The sequence below is a fragment of the Hemiscyllium ocellatum genome, chromosome 30 (genome assembly GCF_020745735.1).
Source record: "Hemiscyllium ocellatum isolate sHemOce1 chromosome 30, sHemOce1.pat.X.cur, whole genome shotgun sequence".
Classification (NCBI taxonomy): domain Eukaryota; kingdom Metazoa; phylum Chordata; class Chondrichthyes; order Orectolobiformes; family Hemiscylliidae; genus Hemiscyllium; species Hemiscyllium ocellatum.
In genome coordinates this window covers 26442396-26461611 of record NC_083430.1, presented here as the reverse complement: position 1 = coordinate 26461611, position 19216 = coordinate 26442396, and the positions used below count along the sequence as shown (strand labels likewise).

The following is a 19216-nucleotide window of genomic DNA, read 5'->3' as shown; positions in this document are numbered from 1 at the left end:
GTGTTAAATTTACTTTTATTTCATTAATAAATATGATTTCAACCTTCATTCAGGCTGTCCTATACTTTGCATTCGACTTATGGGTGATTTCTGAGCGATCATGAGTGATTTCTTTTTGCTGGTCTGCTCCAACCCCACTTTTCCTGTAGGCCCCACTATTTATTTTAAGCAATTCTCTAATAAGCGAGGTTTCGCTGGAACACAACTATGGCGTTATAGGAGAACTGCCTGTACTCAGAAGTTAAACATGTATTTAATGGTTTAACTTTTCCTGAGTAGCTATTTGCTTAATTTGTTAAGAACCCTCCAAAATCTCAGTTTGGATGGAGATATTCAGAAGTTACACTTGCAGATGAATTGCCCAACTGAATCTTCAATTTGCCAGGTAATTCCTTTAGAATCTGATGTGTGGAAATTTCTCTGGGTCCCTATGCACAAGCCCCATGTATGCTGGAATAATGACAGTCTGCTCATCAGAAAATGCAAAGAAGGTATGAAGGCCGACACCTGAAATTGTCCTAGGCAGTGGAAATGACAATGGAAAGTCATACTTGCTAACATCTGGGGACTGACGCTAAAATTGGATGAGCTATCCCACATACTAATCAAGCATCAGCCTGATATATTTGCAATCACGGACTTATATTTCCATGTACCACCATCATCTGAGTGTGTCCCGTGCCACCACCAGGACACAACCACCAAAGAGTTCCTTTGAGGGTCTTTAACATTGATCCTTGACCCTACCTGTGAATTGTTTCCTTTCATTGAACACCACTTAGAAGAAACACTGAGCATGACAAGGGTACAGAATGTATTCTGGATGGGAGACCATGAAAGGTAACATCTGTATTGACTGAACTCTGAGTCCTAAAGGATAACCATCAGACTGGGTCTGCAGCAGGTGGTGAGGAACCAACAAGACAGAAAAAAACTTACAGGGCATTCTGATATAACGTGATGGTCGTGTTCCTCTGCAACCTTGTGCTCTAGAAATTTGTGCTATGAAACAAACCTTATAGAAAATCACACTGTGGAAGATTGCGGTAAAAAAAGTCACTAAACCCATTCAGCAGAAAGTTTGCATTATCCAAACAGTGTCCATAATTTGTTAAGTGTTATAGCCAATTCGCGTTGATAAAACGCATATGTTATACTAGAATGACCTGTACTTGATGTCATACTCACCAATCCGCCTGTCACAGTTTTATGTGTACATGAATGTATCAGTAGAAGCGACCAACGTGCAAATTTCTGCCTTCACATTGAGAATACCTTCATCATTTTGTGTGGTGCTATCACTATATTAAACGGGATAGAATTTTGAACTGATCTAGAAACTCAAAGTAGGATATCCTTACAGTGCTGTATGCCATTAGAAGCAGAATTATGATTCAACCACAATCTGTAAGCTCACACCTGGCATATCCCTCCACTCTACCAATATTGATTATTGATATATTTTTGAAGGAGAATAGAATCAGAATAGCAGGACAGAGGTAAAAGTTCAATTGTTGGGCTTTTGTTGTGCAGTGGTAATGTCCCTACCTTCTCCAGAAGTGTGTAATAGCATCTCTGAACAGATTGATTAGAAAATATCTAGAAAATCAATTGTGACCTGGATAGCTGATATCCTACTTCTTCTGCTCTTCCATTCAGTCAGTTATCAATTTTTAATCTAATCCAGGAAATAAATTGTATTTTACTAGTGAAAAAACATTAAATAATTATGTTTTAAATGGAAACTGATTTTTTGCAGTCTCACTATATTAATAAGTAAATAAATATTTAGTGAGGTTTAAAGTGTAAAAGAATATATATTTAACATTTTTGTTCTCATTGAAAGATAAAATGTTAATTCCTCTGTAACTGTTTACTTAAAAACAAGAAATTGAAAACATTGATTCAAATGATTGGAAAAGCAGAGGATTGTTTAAATGATTTGTTACAGTTATGCAAATCTATTGCCTCATTCAACTTTTGAAATCAAAGATTGAATTGTTAATTCGATAATCTGTAACATCTTGGGGGGGGGAAAGTACATGAAGGATTAAAAACCAAAAAAGAAATGTTATTTCAAAATTCTTCTGTTTCCATAATACAAAATCTGAGAGCTGCAACATTTTGTTTATAATAAACTCACATGCCAACAACTTGAGCCATTTAATACCTATTTAAAGAACTGAAAATAAACAATTTGCAAGTATGTAATGACAGATTATCAAACCGGGTAACTACTGTCTCTGACTTGGAAATACTATTATTCTACTTAGTCATTGCCTCTGTTCTCATCAATCCATATTGTTTGCTGACAATGAAATCAAAAATCTACAAAATCAACCTCAGCCTCAACCCACCATTCATATGCATTCTCCTCCAGCCTCAACCTTTGTCAGTCCACTTTCCAAATCTATCTCCCATAATACACTCCTTCACACACTCAGCATTGTGCTAAGTTTTTTCTTTTTAACAGATTGGCCCTTCTCAGTTGAACTGGTTCTGAAAAAGGTTCACTGGACCCAAAACATGAACTCTTTTCCTCCACAGATGCTACTAGATCTGATTATTTTTTTCAGCAATTTGTTTTTGTATTTGATTTCCAGCATCTGTAGTTCCTTGGTTTTCCTTGGCCCTTTCAGTTATTGGCTTGTAAATTATTTTACAGCATCAGAGTCTCCCTGAAAATAAATATCAATGTAATTACTCATCTTGAAACAATTTTTTAAAGTACTAAATTTGAGGCATATGCTGTCAATAATATGAAAGTATACAGCACGACAAACTTTACAGTTTAGAAAGAGGCCATTTTTCCCAACAGATATTTATACTAGCGTTTATACTCCACACGACCCTCCTCACATTTTTTTTTTCATCTAACCCCATCAACATATATTTTCAATGATTTCTCCTTCATATGCCTATCTATCATCTTTTGATTGCCTGGTATAAGTTTCACATTCTAACTACGCTAGGTAAAGATGTTTCTCCTGAATCCATTGTTGTCTTTATTAGTCACTCTGTTATTTTTATAGCCCCTAGTTCTGTAGGTCGAATTGTCCTCAGTAAGTCTGCTGTACCAAACCCTTCCAGTATCTCAAAATTATTTCAGAAAGTCAGTGGGTCTGACAACATCTATGGATAGAGAAACAAAGTTAACATTTCAAGTCCAAATTACTCCAAACACTTTCTTCACAGGTGCTATCAGACCTGTTGAATTTTGCTGGCACTTTCTGTTCTAAATATTTGACAACAGTATTCCTCACTACGGCTGAGTCTCACCTTAAATTATATAATGAAATATTAGACTGGGACCTTAGTCAACAGTGTTTTGGCTGCCTCATTAAGATATGGTACCGTAAACTTCTATCAATTGTTTAAAACTGCAGCACTTCATGGTTTGTGTCAACATTAGTGCTTCTTGTGCAAGTCATTTCTTTCTATTTTTCTTCTGACTCACTTGCTTCCATCATCTAATTTGGTGATCTGAAAAAAATGATGTCACTAGTTTATTGGAATCACTTTGTGAAAATGCCTAAAAGCTAGGAAGTGCCTCCCTTCCTTATGTTCTTACCAGAAATTCGAGGATTTTTAGGCATACACAAATTTTGTGATTTCTGGTGGAATTTGAAGTCAATCTTCCAGAATATGGAGTCAGAACTGTGAATGTAAGAGGATACAGTGGCAGAAGTAAATCTAATGTATTATGCCTATTCCAAAAACAAAACTGAACCAACTTGTTTGGACATGTATGACAGTCCTCTGGGTAAGTGGGATCTTAACTTGGAATTTCTCACACACAGAAGTAGGGACATTACCACTGCACCACAAGGCCCTCCAAATGTCTATTTTATGTTGATGTGATGACAATCAAGTTAATTGCTATCCTGGTAATTGGAGCTAAAGATTAGATTGCACTTTCTGTCTCAGTGAACTGTGCCAGTTTCCACCTCACAAGCAGCAAGTGATGATTGGTAGCCTTGTGATTATTAAAGGGGATACGGCTGTACATATGCATATTTCTCATGCCTGACATTTTCTGGCCAGGTTTTATTTCAGCTGTGACATTCCTGCTTTGTATCTGTTTACCACTGTAATATTACTGTACTCTGAAACCAGTAGGTCCCGAAACCATGTCCAAACACCATACTGATCTGCTTTATTTCTCATTAACTGAAAAAAATGAATTGCTCATAAAAGGTTAGATCACAGAACAGTTTCGCACAGGAACAGGCCCTTCAGCCCACCATGTCTGTGCTGACCATGACACCATTCTAAACAAATCCCACCTGCCTGTACATGATTCATATCCCAGTATTTCTTGCCTTATATGTCTGTTTAAATGTCTCTTCACCTTTGCTAAAATATCTGCTTTTATCATTGCCCCAGTAGCATGTTCCAGACACCTACACCTTCTATGTGGAACAAAACTTATCCCCTTCCACCGTAAACCTATTACACCTAAAGTTTGACATTTCCACTGTGAGGGAAAAAGACTCCCACCTACCCACCCTATTCATGTCCCTTCTAATTTAAATATCCCTGTACTTCTATCAGGTTTCCTGTCAGCCTCTGACATTCTAGTGAAAACAATCCAGGTATGTGCAACCTCTCCTTAAAGTTAATACTCCAATCCAAGCAACATCCTGGTCAACTTCTTTTGCACCCTCTCCAGAGCCTGCACATGGTGCCTATTGAGTAGGGACCAGAAAGTTTGAGACGGTTGGAATTTACTTTGAATTTTAGGAATTACATGAATCACATTTTAAGATAAACATAAAGGAGAGCTAAACTTACATATATGACAATGCTCTTATTTAATATTCAAAAGTAAATTATTATATGAAGTATTAAATGGTCTGCTTGTAGACTGCTGAATCAGTTTTGTGCCAATGCTAAAGGTATATGATAAATTAAACCATATGCAAAATAGTTATCATGCCACGATGTGGCAGGACCAAAGATAATAGGGGATACCAGCTTTTGATATACTGTACTGATTTCATGCTGATCCAAAGCTTCTAATGTAAAAATAGTATGATAATGGCAATCTTATTTAGTGAGATATTTTAGTGCTAACTTTTCCATAATTACAATTATACTGTGTGTGTTATGCCTCCTTGTCTTGTCAATTGGTTGCTGTGGTCAAACGTGAGTTCAAATTCAAAACCAGAATTTAATCATAATAGCTTGTCAAGATTTGCTTTTTGTGGGAAAAAAAGTCAGTGTACTTATGATAAATGGCAATTCAATGACAACAAATCCACCATATCTCCTGAATGAACCAGTCAGATAAAGGTTTCTCCAATGTTTAAGTCTATTGAGTACAGAGGACGAGGGAGCAAATTTTCACTTAACTAGAAATTTAATATATAACCATGAGAAATTAATGCAAAAGATTTGATCGTTAAAGGTGGAAACTGTGTAATCGGATAGTTTCTGTTGATTGCCAGCATGCTTTTCTGCTTTTATTTTTGTTCTTTGCTTATTTCAGTATTTGAACATCAAATGCATATTCGTGCATGTATATAAATCAAAAACAGACTCTCTTAATCTTTGGGTATGAATGTTATCATATGGCCATATTCAAAAATGAACTGATGGAATATTTTGTTCGACATACTAAGCAATCTTAGCCTGGCATTTCCAACACTTTTTTTAATTTCAAGACATTCTAGATTGTAACTTGAAATCTAGGATTAGTCTTGTTTTTGACACTTGTAGTCTAATGAGTAATTGTCTTTATAAAGGGTCAAAGAGGATCAAAAAAACAACTTTTTTCCTGAAAAGAACGCTTTAAATCTCAAAGACGAAAACAAAACGCCAGTAGAAGTTTAAATTGGAATTTCTGGCATCAGGTTTATACTTCAGAAACTTCTCGAGGAGGCATTCGGGAAGATACTGAAAGACGTCAAGACCGGATGGGTGGCAACCCTGACTAGTCCTGGGCAAAGAGTTTGTGAAAGGTCTACTTCTTTGTTTTGTAAAACATAAAAGATACAATGACGATGTATAAGCCACTTATTTTATACAAACAGAAATATCACTTGATGAAAAGTAAAGAGCATAAAGAAAGCAAAGTGAGAGAGATAACATGCATTTTTCCGCCATTGAGAGCGGGAAAGGGGGCGGGCAGCAGGAATGCGCTTTTGTCGTCAGCGGCCCGCCCGCCTTCCCCCTGTTGCCTATAAATTACAGCGACGCCATCTCTTCGATCCTTTAGCCTGCGTGTCAATCGAAGGGAGGTTTGGAGCTTCATTGCTGGACGGTAACTATCACGTTAGGAATTATGAAATTGCTAGAAGCTTACCGATTGTTGGTTAGGATTACATGCTAGCCTCGGTTATTTTGTAACATTGGATGAGGGTGGGTTTTCAAGGTGTTTTTTCCAGACTGTATTCGATTCAGTGGGACGTTTTAAAAACGCCATGACTCCATTTTTTGGCTTGCTGTAGTTGATCTGCTTTTGTAACAGCTGAAGTTGTGAATTTTTTTTGGTGGGGGAAGGGGGTGTTGGGTGATTCAGGTGTGGTGCGCGCGTTTAACCACCGCCATACTTTTTTTTCAAAAGCCACTGTTTCCCAAGTTTGACTTTTAAAATAAAATCCTCAAATTTCAGTTGATATAGATATCGAAAGAGTAGATCGCGGTCTTTCCGCTGTATTTGTTTGTTTTTATTGCGTTCAGTGGGTTGCCCTCGATCGGGGCCTAGAGGCCGCTTTTGTGGCGACGACAATGTGCGGGCGCCGGCAATCCGTCTCAATCCGTGTCTATAAAGCGGCCAAGCCGCGATAACCAGCCGGTTTTCAGTGGCTACTCGGTTTCTTCTAATTTTTCGGGGGGTATTTGAAGCGGGGGCTTTGGTTTTGGCTCCTTGATGTGTATGTGAAAGATGAAGGAAGTGCGGCGCCTCCATTGTTCCGGCCGTGTCTGATGCAATCATGGCCTCGGGTCGGTGAAGACAGTCATTTGTTCCGCTGGAGCCAGGCACCACCTCTGCCCATTTTTATATCTGGAAATCCATTTACTACCGGACTCACATTCCGCCTGTGCTGGAATGGTGACTCCCTGTTCTTTCTTATGGAAGCCAACGCCCGGTGCATATCTTTTTTAAAACCCTCTCTGATTTCGTGAGCGATGGTTTCGAAGAACTCGCGGCCTTCGAATTCTTGTTTTTTACAAGTTGATCCACTTCGGCGTGCATGGAGGATTCTGTTCGCCACATGTTTTTCCCCCCCACCGACAGTAGCTCCCCACGCCTTCACCTCAACTACTTTAACCTGGTAGAGAGCCATCTGGTGTTGGCTGAAACTCCAGTGTCAGGGCCTTCACTCACTCCGTGAGTCATTTGCCACGTCCCCAGTTGACTCACAGCAGCAAGGCAACATCGCCCTTGGCTCCGGCTCACTCTTTCTGGCCCCCAACGATACATCTTTTTAAATCGATTTCTTTTTAAAACAACAAAAACGTGTTGTAGTGACCCCCCCGCCCCGGTTTGTCAGTTTCACACCATAGACAACGCGGTATTATCACGTGAAACCTTCCATATTAGGTAAACCTTCTGTTTAAGCAAGGTCATATTTGTGAAGCAATTTCGTAATGTTCTGACTTTCCCAACAGCATTCACACGAAGTGAAGATGGGCAAGGAAAAGACACACATAAATATTGTTGTCATTGGACATGTGGATTCTGGGAAATCAACAACCACCGGCCATCTCATCTACAAATGTGGTGGAATTGATAAAAGAACCATTGAGAAATTTGAAAAGGAAGCTGCTGAGGTTTGTTTAAGTTACATTTTCTCTGAATTAAATCAGTATTTGATGATTCATGATTGTTTCTGTTGCATGAATCTGAAGCAGATTGCTGTTCTGACTGAATTGAGAATTTGTACTACATTGAAAGGCAGTTTTTGCTGCTGTGTTCACATATATTTTATTCATGTTAGATGGGCAAAGGGTCATTCAAATATGCCTGGGTGTTGGATAAGCTGAAGGCTGAACGTGAACGTGGTATTACCATTGACATTGCTCTCTGGAAGTTTGAAACATCCAAGTACTACATTACCATCATTGATGCCCCAGGACACAGGGACTTCATCAAGAATATGATTACTGGAACATCACAGGTATGTAATCTGTCCAGTAGGAGGGACCTGGTATCTTCATTGGCATTTTATATCTCTAGAAACATACTGGCTTTTATTGGGTTGTTAGCAGCATCTACCTAGTCATAAGATGACCACTTCTCAACCCAGTGTAACTCTTTGAACTCCCTCTATAATGCATGTATGTTGCTTAACAATACATAGTACTGCTTTCCTGTTTTTGTTTCTGTTTATTATGGGACTTCTCACTGTTTACTTTCCTATCAAATTGGTACCTTCGTGTAATTCATGCATGTTTGCAAATATTTGATCTTAGCACTGATCCTCAACCAGTTCACTTTTTCAGGGTTAGCAAACTAACCCGTGCAGAATTGATGTCCAACAAGGCCTGTATTGTTAAGATTGTGGCTGTTTGAAGATGTTGACCCTTTATTATGGATCTGTTGTCTCCTAGGCTGACTGTGCTGTGTTGATTGTTGCTGCTGGTGTGGGTGAGTTTGAAGCTGGTATATCAAAGAATGGACAAACAAGAGAGCATGCTCTGCTTGCCTACACACTTGGTGTCAAGCAACTCATTATTGGTGTCAACAAGATGGACTCCACTGAACCACCATACAGCGACGCAAGATTTAAGGAAATTGTAAAAGAAGTTAGCACGTATATCAAGAAGATCGGCTACAATCCAGACTCTGTTCCTTTTGTTCCCATCTCTGGTTGGCATGGTGACAACATGTTGGACTGCAGTCCGAAGGTAAGTGTGTAGTAATGCAGTATATTGTCACTTGTCTGGCTTGCATATATTTAAAATCAATTGATGTTAGTTGTTAAGTACTCTTGTTTCTTTCTTGGATTGGAATAAATGAATTTAATTCTGGGTGTCAGTGCAAATGTTTTAGCATGCTAATTTTTCTTTTCAAAGATGTGCTGGTACAAGGGTTGGAAATGTGATGAAAAGAGTAAGGAACCTAAAACAGGCTGTACCCTTTTGGACGCCCTAGATTCCATTCGACCTCCAGAACGCCCCTTATCTAAACCTCTACGTCTCCCCTTGCAGGACGTCTACAAGATTGGTGGTATGCTATGCTATATTTTCTGAATATGTTTTGTCAAAGATCTTGAATTTAGAATTCATAATGCACATGCAGTTTTGAAGGTCAGCACTAGTTATAATTGCTTCCTTTTTTCTTTGTGTATGTGACAGGTATTGGCACAGTACCAGTTGGTCGCGTTGAGACAGGTATTCTGAAACCTGGTATGGTGGTGCACTTTGCTCCTGCTAGCATTATCACTGAAGTGAAGTCTGTGGAAATGCATCATGAAGCTCTTTCAGAAGCTGCTCCTGGTGACAATGTTGGTTTCAACGTTAAGAACGTTTCTGTGAAGGATATTCGCCGTGGTAATGTTGCTGGTGACAGCAAAAATGATCCTCCACAGGAAGCAGCTTCCTTTATTGCACAGGTGGGGCAATATTAGTTAAGTTTCAATATAATTTTTAGTATGAATGTACCTATTCTGCAGCTGACCAGTTATCCTGAGATTTGAACTTGAAAGAAGTAACTCCTATGTATTGACTTAGCATTAGTGATTATCGGTTCCTGGAATTTGGCCTGTTCTGATCATTGTTCATGATATGTCCCATCCTTGTGTATAAATATTGTTGTAATCTTCCCTCTATAGGCAGCTCCTCAGTACCTTGTTTGTAATATTCCTTAAGACTTTGGATGTTATAAACCAAAATATTTCAACAGATACTAGGGCTACAGATAGTTAGCTGTCTGGACTTGGGTAGCTACTGTCACAGAGCGCTTCAGAGAAAATCTAGGACATCAGCACCAATTTCACCCCCCCCCCCCCCCTCACTTTCCACCTCTGGACCGACCAATGCTATGGCATCAATGTGGATTTCAGTTTTCTCATTTACCCACTCCAGTTCCAACCTTCCTGCTTAGCATTGTCCTCATTACTTGTCTCACCTGTCTATCTTCCTTCCCAACAATCTGCTCCACCCTCCCCTGCGACCTATCACTTTTAATCCAAACTCCATCCACCTATTGCAGTCTCAGCTACCTCTCTCACCCCCAAGGCTCCTAGCCTCATTCCTGATGAAGGGCTTTTGCCCAAATCATCAATTCTCCTCTGCTGCCAGACCTGTGCTTTTCCAGCACTGCACTCTATATCGTTGTATTGTCTATCTAACTATTTTGTAGTTAATTTGTATATCTGTCCAAGTTGCATTTCAGTCCATATTTTGATTATTTCTTTAGGTTATTATCCTGAACCACCCTGGCCAAATTTCTGCTGGTTATAGCCCAGTTCTTGATTGTCACACTGCCCATGTTGCCTGCAAGTTTAGTGAGCTGAAAGAGAAAATCGATCGTCGTTCTGGCAAGAAGTTGGAAGATAGCCCCAAATTTGTGAAATCTGGAGATGCAGCCATTGTGGATATGATTCCATCCAAGCCAATGTGTGTGGAAAGCTTTAGTGCATATCCACCTCTTGGTATGTTTTTTTTTGGTTTTTCTTCTATCAGATTGCGTGTATTTACTTTGTACACAGGACTGACAGTGTTCTTTGTTTTTGGTCCAGGTCGTTTTGCTGTCCGTGACATGAGACAGACTGTGGCTGTAGGTGTGATAAAGTCTGTTGTTAAGAAAGAAACAGCTGTGAAAGCTACCAAGGCTGCAACTAAATGTTTAAAGAAGTGAATATCACTATCAATCACTCTAGTTCAGCAAGCCCTGTCGAGACTGATGCCACCAAAATGTTTGTTCGTTACCAGCCAAATATGTGTATTGATGAGAGACTGGATATTGATCAAGATGCATCGCAAAAAATTCAGAAGGAAAGGAGGAATGAAGGAATCAGTGTCATTGCAAATGCCCTTTTTCATTTGAGTGATTAATAACTATTATGGTTGTGTAACAATTAAAACTAATGAACATCCAGAATGTGTTAAGTGTACATTAATCTCCCATAGTGCATTCTAGTCTTAAAACTGACTGTCTTTTTAATATTTTTTAAGATTTTTTTTTCGTTAAGCAACATCTGACTTAAGGAAGCAAAGAGATTTCTAACAGGCCTTCAATGAGATACCACTTCAAAAGTACAAGTACAATAGAAATAACATGAGAGCACCAGTAAAGAATTGGATGGTGAACAGAATGAAGTGTGATGATTTAAAAATCGCAATTTCAAGTTGGTAGATTCTAAAGACCAAAAACAATTTAGTACCATTTATTGAAAGAGATTTAAAGTTGCAGCTATAAATGCAGACAAAACTTTATTTAACTATGCTGTTTTTTTTCTTCTTGCTGATAGCAAGATGGTTATTAGTGTATGGGTAGATCGGAACATTTTAGCTGCCATACTGTTGGCCTTGTACTTGGTAGTGCAAATTGTTACTTGAGATAGTGGTGGTTCTGAGTGGTTTGGTCTGAGCTGACGTCTAGATCAATTGCTTTCATTTATTAGTTACTCTGTCTACTTGATGGAGTTTAGAAGAATGAGGTGATCTTAGAGTGGATGCGAATAGGATTTTTCTTTGCATGAGATTTAAACCTAGGCAATACAGTGAAACTTAAGTGTCTCTCTTTAGGACTGGCCATTGAATTCACACGGATAGGATTTGGTTTTTCTTCATAGGTGTGTTAACGGCTTGGGTACGGCAGCTAGCTGGAATATTTATGATCTTAGAGTCAGATGTACAACACAGAAACAGACTCTTCGGTTCACCTCATCCATGCCAATCAGATATCCCAATCTAATCTAGTCCCATTTGCCAGAGTTTGACCCATATTCCTTTCAACCCTTCCTATTTGTATACCTAACCAGCTGTTTTAATGTTGCAATTTAACCAGCCTCCACCACTTCATCTGCTGGCTCATTCCATGCACGAATCACCCTCTGTGGAAAAAGTTGACCCTTGAGGTTCCTTTTTGTATTTTTACCCCATTCACCCTAAATCTGTGATGTCTGTTTCTGGACTTCCCTATACCAGGGAAAAGTCTCAATCTAATCCATGAGTAAAAAATGAGGTCTGCAGATGCTGGAGATCACCGTTGAAAATGTGTTGCTGGTTAAAGCACAGCAGGTCAGGCAGCATCCAAGGAAGAGGAAATTCGACGTTTCGGGCATCAGCCTTTCATCAGGAATGAGGAGAGGGTGCAAGGCAGGCTAAGATAAAGGTAGGGAGGAGGGACTTGGGTGAGCAAGTTTGCGGATGATATGAAAAGTCTGAGTTGTTGACAGTGAGGAAGGATGTGGCAGGTTACAGCAGGACATAGATAAGCTGCAGAGCTGGGCAGAAAGGTGGCAAATGGAGTTCAATGTAGCTAAGTGTGAAGTGATTCACTTTGGTAAGAGTAACATGAAGATGGAGTACTGGGCTAATGGTCGGATACTTGGTAGTGTGGATGAGCAGAGGGATCATGTACACCGATCTCTGAAAGTTGCCACCCTGTGCTGTGAAGAAGGCATATGGCGTACTGGCTTTTATTGGTAGAGGAATTGAGTTCCGGAGTCCTGAGGTCATGTTGCAGTTGTATAAGACACTGGTGCGGCCGCATCTGGAGTATTGTGTGTAGTTTTGGTCACCATACTATAGGAAGGATGTGGAGGCACTGGAACGGGTGCAAAGGAGGTTTACCAGGATGTTGCCTGGTATGGTAGGAAGATCGTATGAGGAAAGGCTTGGGGCTGTTTTCATTGGAGAAAAGAAGGTTTAGGGGTGACTTGATAGAGGTGTACAAGATGATTAGGGGTTTAGATAGGGTTGACCATGAGAACCTTTTTCCACGTGTGGAGTCAGATATTACGAGGGGGCATAGCTTTAAATTAAGGGGTGGTAGGTATGGGACTGATGTTAGAGGTAGATTCTTTACTCAGCGAGTCGTGAGTTCATGGAATGCCCTGCCAGTAACAGTGGTGGACTTTCCCTCTTTATGGGCATTTAAACGCACATTGGATAGGCATACGGAGAAAAGTGAGCTAGTGTAGGTTAGGTGGGCTTGGATCGGCACAACATCGAGAGTCGAAGGGCCTGTACTGCGCTGTATTGTTCTTTGTTCTGGCAGGGTCAGGCTTGACTACAACAGTGCAGAGGTGAAATCTTAGGCAGTAAGGTAAGCTTCGAGTAAAAAATGAGGTCTGCAGATGCTGGAGATCACAGCTGAAAATGTGTTGCTGTTGAAAGCACAGCAGGCCAGGCAGCATCTCAGGAATAGGAATTCGACGTTTCGAGCATAAGCCCTTCATCAGTAGTAAGGTAAGCTTGTCAACAATGCATGAGAATTCTTGACAGAGATCCAAGAGGAGTACTTTGTTTCTCATGGTCCCATCCTAGATTAAAAGTTACGTGGCTTTTTTGAGTGGCCACCAATAAATATTTACTTTTGGATTTTGAAATAAAGGGATGTGGGTCAGTCCTGTGATTTCTTTTAGGATGAGAAATCAGTCTGGAAACGTGCAAATCATGGTATCTCTTGTTTGCCCTGTTTTGCTTTGTATCTTGATGTAGTCATGGTGTTTTGCCTTGTTGGTCAGGAGTCCTCAGTCAAGATAGCAGACATTTTGCTGGACAGCACATTGTTACGTCAATCTCACTCCTGGTACCATGTGGCTGCAGCTTACACAGCAAACACTTCTGCCAAAGTCTTCCTGCGTGCCAAAACATCAATGCATGAAGACTTTGGTAGAAGGTCCAAGTAGCATGTTGATGCTCAGTGCATCAAATAAATATATTGCAATCATTTAACACATTAAATAGTGCCTGATTAAAGAAAGTAAACTCATTAAAAGTTTTGTATCATTTGAAACTCCAAAGTAAACACTTGAGTTCTTCAAAGAACAAAGAAAACTTACAGCCTGTTCCTTCAGCCTTCCAAGACTGAGCCAATCCAAATCTACCGTGTAAACCTGTCGCCCAATTCCTAAGCATCTGTATCACCCTACTCCCCACCTACTCATGCATCTGTTCAGATGCATCTTAAATGAATCTACTGTGCTTACCTCTACTACTTCTGTTGACGACACGTTCCAGACACCTACCACCCTCTGTGTAAAGTACTTGCCGTGTGTATTCCCCTTAAACTTTTCACCTCTCACTTTGAAAGCGTGACCCCTCATTATTGAATCTTTCACTGGGAAAAAACGTATCTCTATCTAGTCTGTCTACAACCTTCATGATTTTGTAGACTTCAATCAGGTACCCCCTCAATCTCCTTTTTTCTAATGAAAACAAACCTAACCTACTCAGCCTCTCTTCATAGCTAGCACCTTCCATACCAGGCAATATCCTTGTAAACCTTCTCTGCACCCTCTCCAAAGTGTCCACATCCTTTTGGTAATGTGGCAACCAGAATTGTACACAGTATTCTAAATGCGGCCAAACCAACGTCATGTACAATTTTAACATGACCTGCCAGCTCTTATACTCAATAACCCGTCCGATGAAGGCAAGCATACCGTATGCCTTCTTGACTACTCTGTCCACCTGTGCAGCCACCTTCAGGGTACAATGGTCCTGCACTCCCAGATCTCTCTGCTCATCAACTTTTCCCAAGGCTCTTCTGTTTACTGTATAATTCACTCTAGAATTAGACTTCCCAAAATGCATCACCTCAAATTTGCCTGGATTGAACTCTATCTGCCAATTATCTGCCCAATTGTCCAGTCTATCTATATTCTCCTGTATTCTTTGACAGTTCTTTATACTTTCTGCTACTCCACCAACCTTTGTGTCATCTGCAAACTTGCTGATCATACTAATAGTGCCCTCTTCCAGATCATTTATGTATACCACAAACAACAGTGGCCCCAGCACTGATCCCTGTGGAACATCACTGGTCACCTTTCTCCATTTTGAGAAACTCCCTTCAACTACTACTGTCTGTCTCCTGTTACTCAACCAGTTCTTTATCCATCTAGCTATGCACACCATGTGCCTTCACTTTCTCTATTTGTTTACAATGGGGAACCTTATCGGACGCCTTACTAAAGTCCATGTATATGACATCTACAGCCTTTCCTTCATCTATCAACTCGGTCACTTCCTCAAAGAACTCTATTAAGCTGGTAAGGCACGGTCTCTCCCGCACAAAAACATGTTGTCTATCACTGATAAGCCCATTATTTTCTAAATATACATAATTTTTATCCCTCAGTACCTTCTCCAGCAACTTTCCCACCAATGACGTCAGGCTCACTGGTCTATAGTTGCCTGGAATATCCCTATTACCCTTCTTGTACAGGGGGACAATATGAGCAACCCTCTCTTCCGTCAGCACCTCACTTGTGTTTAAGGATGCCACAAAGATATCTGTCAGGGCCCCAGCTATTTTTTCTCTTGCCTCCCTCTTGCCTCCCTCAGCAACCTGGGATAGATCCTATCTGGTCCTGGGGATTTGTTCACTTTAATAGTCTCTAGCCTACCCACTTATGTCAACGTGATCCAGACTAATCCAACTTCTATCTCTAATCTCAATATTCATCATGTCCCTCTCCTCAGTGCACACTGAATGCAAGATCGTTCAGAATCTCACCCACTCTCTCAGGTTCGACGCACAGCCTTCTGTCATTATCCTTTAGTGGACCAATCCTTTCTCTAGTTACCCGCTTGCTTCTTATATAAGAATAAAAGGCTTTGGGATTCCCCTTAATTCTGCTCACTAAAGCTATTTTATGACCCCTTTTAGCCCACTTGATTCCTGGATGTTACTTTTGTGGATAACTTAAAATGATCAACAAATAAATCTTAGTAGTGTGACACTTGAAGAAACATTTCAACCACAAACCAAATGACTTTGTGTTCTTGTATTTATAATTGTTATGACATGGTGGTGAATCCTTCTGCTAATTAAATCAAACACCCAGAAAAGCTCACCTTGCCTTGTAATCTGTTAAAAGTATGAGTGGCAGAGAACTCCCAACTTCCAATATTTAAAGTAAAAAAAAATTTATTTTTTAACTCTAAAAGTGAACATTAAACAACAACTATTTACAATTCTAAGTCTCCTTTCTCTTAAATGTTTGCTATCTACCTCCAACTCTATACTTTTCCAATAACCACCCGTATTAAAAATTACATCTACTTAATTTTCATAATCAGACAGTGGCTGTCATCTCTTGCTCTTCCTCTTGCTGTAGATCTCCTTGGATCATCTTCTATCTTTTGCTGCAAAGATGTTTCATATGAGAAAAGTACCTTTGATAGAGAGTGTATTGCTCACAGTTACTCTGGAGATAGCTCTTTCTCTGGCTAACTCTCAAAATGCCAGCTTTTTCATACCCCAAACATCGGATCATCTCATTGATTTGATGTCGAAAACAATAAATTCAAACTTGATTGGGTGTTAGTATTCTGGGGCATAATTTAAACTGATTGGTTAGATTCAAATGGTGGTCAAAACAATTGATGTATCTAGGTTATAGCCAAATGTTACAATTTTCAATTTTCCAGTACACTCTGAGACAGCTAGTCAGGTTCCTGCAAGCTCTTAAGGCAAAACAGCTTTCACTCTCTCTTAAAGGTACAATACACTCCTTCAACTTCAAAACACCTCCCACCCAAAGAAAAAATGAACCATCAAAATGAAAAGATGGCTTCATATTTTTTCTAATTCTTAACTCCATTACCATGAAGTACATAGGACAATAAGCTAACTTCACATTAATTTCTGCACATAAAATATTGGTATCTGTTTAATCTTATCTATACTTAATCCATTAAATCCACAATAACGCATCTGCTATCACATTCTTACGACCCACAACATATTCAATGTGTAAATTTAAAGTCTATAATAGCAGACTCTAATGAGATAGTCTCATATTCTTGTCTTTAAATCATTCCAAGAATGTAAGAGAATTGTGATCCGTGTACACAACTGTCTCCGACACACTGTTCATCACATAAACATTATAATGTTAGCAAACTCAATAATTCCTTTTCAATGGTAGAGTAATTTCTCCAGTGAACGCTGAGTTTCTTTGAAAAGTAACCAACTGGCCATTCAATTCCATTATCGTCTTCCTGTAGCTGGACAGCTCCAACCACTATGTCACTAGCATCGATTGCAACTTTGAAGGATTTCAAGCTAAAACTGGTGCAGTGGATAATATTGCTTTTAAATTGTCAAATGCCTTCTAGCATTGTTCTTCTTCAGCAAATCTGTTAACAATGCCACAATGCTGCTGAAGTTTGGAACACATTTCTGGTAGAATCTGCCTAGTCCCAAAAATCAAAGCACCTCATTCTTCAAGGTTGGTTATGGAAATTCTTCGATGGCCATCACCTTTGCATTCCTTGGGGTCAACCTTCCATGACCAACGTTATGTCCAAAGAACGTCACTTCTGCTTTTGTAAATTCTGTTTTATTTAAGTTTATTATCAATTTTGCTTCTCTTAATTGTTCAAAGGTCTCTGCCAACTGTACCATGTGATCTTTCCATAACTCACTAAATGTCACTACATCGTTCAGATAGACTGCACAGTTTATTAATCCAGCCACAACTCTGTTCAAGAGTCCTTGGAATGTGGCTTTTGCGTTCTTCATTCCAAAGGGTATCATTTTGAATTGATATAACCCATTTCTTTTTGCTTTCTCTGATAAAGGTACCTGCCAAAAACCACACAGTAAGTCCAACTTTGTGATGTAAGTGGCTTGTCCAACTTTCTCTATACAGTCCTCCAATTGTGGTATTGGGTATGCATCCAATTTTGCTATGGTATTGACCTTCCAATAGTGCACACAAAATCTTTTTGAGTCCTGTCAGGTTTGGGAACTAAAATGATCTGCAAACTCCACTCGACCTGACTCAGTTCAATGATATCTTTGTTGAGCATCGCATCCACTTCCTTCTGGACCTGTGTGGCTTTGAAAAGATTGTCTTTGACTGAGTTGATGATCCTCCAGGCACAGTTGATGCTCATATCGGAGTGCATCCTGGGGAACAGACTGTAGAGCACGGAGTCCCGCGTCACGGAGCTGCTCAGGATGAACCTTGACAAACACCACTGCATTCATCTCCAGACATCCTTTGCATAGGCACATTCCTAGGTAGGAGGTGTGTGACAGTCTCTTTCCCTCCACAGCTGCTTCGAGGGCAGCGTGCGGTGCGGCAGAGAGTCTGGGCGTGCATAAAGGATCTCACAGGCAGAGCCCTTTTCACCACCAGCCAAGCCATGTCTTGGTGCTTATTGGAAAGTTCTGGCAATGAGGCATTCTGCCAAATGATTTTGACAGTCTGCCCAGGGAACCTCTCAACAGGATCTGCCCTCTCCTTTACCCGAAGGGTCTCAAGGACACTACGTGCTGACCACTTCCTGATGGACCTGTGGTCAAAGGTGTTTTTCTTCATAAATTTTTCTATGAAGGACAGTTGATACGGAATGGTCCAACTACTTGGAGCGTTCCGCGGTAGCGAGGCCAGGCCTATCCTTCACAACACCGGGGATGGGTAGAACCTTAGCACGTAGTGACACTTGGTGTTTGCGTACTGGGGATCCACGCACAGCTTGATGCAGCCACACACAAAGGTGGCCATTAAGGTGAGGGTGGCATTTGGTGTGTTTTTTCCCCCATTGCCCAGAGCTTTGTACATCAAGTCCCTTCGGGCCCTGGCCATCTTTGGTCTCCATACACCCTTTTTGCATAATAATCCATAATGGAATTGCCTCTGGAAATCTGGTGGACACATCCATTATGGTTAGTAGATACTGGTTCTCACTTTTAGTTCGTGGGAGGGAACCTACACAGTTAATCACAACCCACATAAAAGGTTCTTCGAATGCAGGAATTGGCAACAAACATGCTGGTTTTATTCCTGCCTGTGGCTTACCTACTATTTGGCACGTATGACATGTACAGCCAATGTTAACCACATGCTTGTGCATTCTAGGCCAATAGAAATGCCTTTGTACCTTAGCCTGAGCCTTTTGTACACCTAAGTGAACTCCTGCAGGTAGTTCATGTGCTACCTGTAACACTTCCTGTCTAAATGCCACTGGTAACACAATCTGGTGCCGTTCTGCCCATTTCTTCTCTGCACTAACATGCCGTGGTCTCCATTTTCATCTTGGGATTCTATCTTTTTTTTTGTAGATATTTTTATTG

At 40.2% G+C, this 19216-nt stretch overlaps 1 protein-coding gene across 1 annotated transcript; it reads left to right on the top strand.

Annotated features, from left to right (window-relative positions):
• The first annotated feature begins 6157 nt into the window (after window positions 1–6157).
• Window positions 6158–11053, top strand: LOC132830165 (elongation factor 1-alpha-like). The gene is made up of 8 exons (XM_060847703.1): window positions 6158–6265; window positions 7618–7779; window positions 7947–8126; window positions 8560–8856; window positions 9025–9178; window positions 9307–9563; window positions 10370–10604; window positions 10692–11053. The coding sequence occupies exons 2-8, from the start codon at window positions 7636–7638 to the stop codon at window positions 10808–10810; spliced, it is 1386 nt and encodes a 461-aa protein (XP_060703686.1). The 5' UTR covers window positions 6158–6265; window positions 7618–7635; the 3' UTR covers window positions 10811–11053.
• The last annotated feature ends 8163 nt before the right edge of the window (window positions 11054–19216 follow it).

What these genes read in the sequence shown, in the direction of transcription:
- LOC132830165 (XM_060847703.1), top strand. Translation starts at nt 7,636, where the DNA reads ATGGGCAAGGAAAAGACACACATAAATATTGTTGTCATTGGACATGTG. An exon ending in TTGAAAAGGAAGCTGCTGAG is followed by an intron (nt 7,780 to 7,946) that starts GTTTGTTTAAGT and finishes TATTCATGTTAG; the next exon opens with ATGGGCAAAGGGTCATTCAA. An exon ending in CAGCTTCCTTTATTGCACAG is followed by an intron (nt 9,564 to 10,369) that starts GTGGGGCAATAT and finishes TTATTTCTTTAG; the next exon opens with GTTATTATCCTGAACCACCC.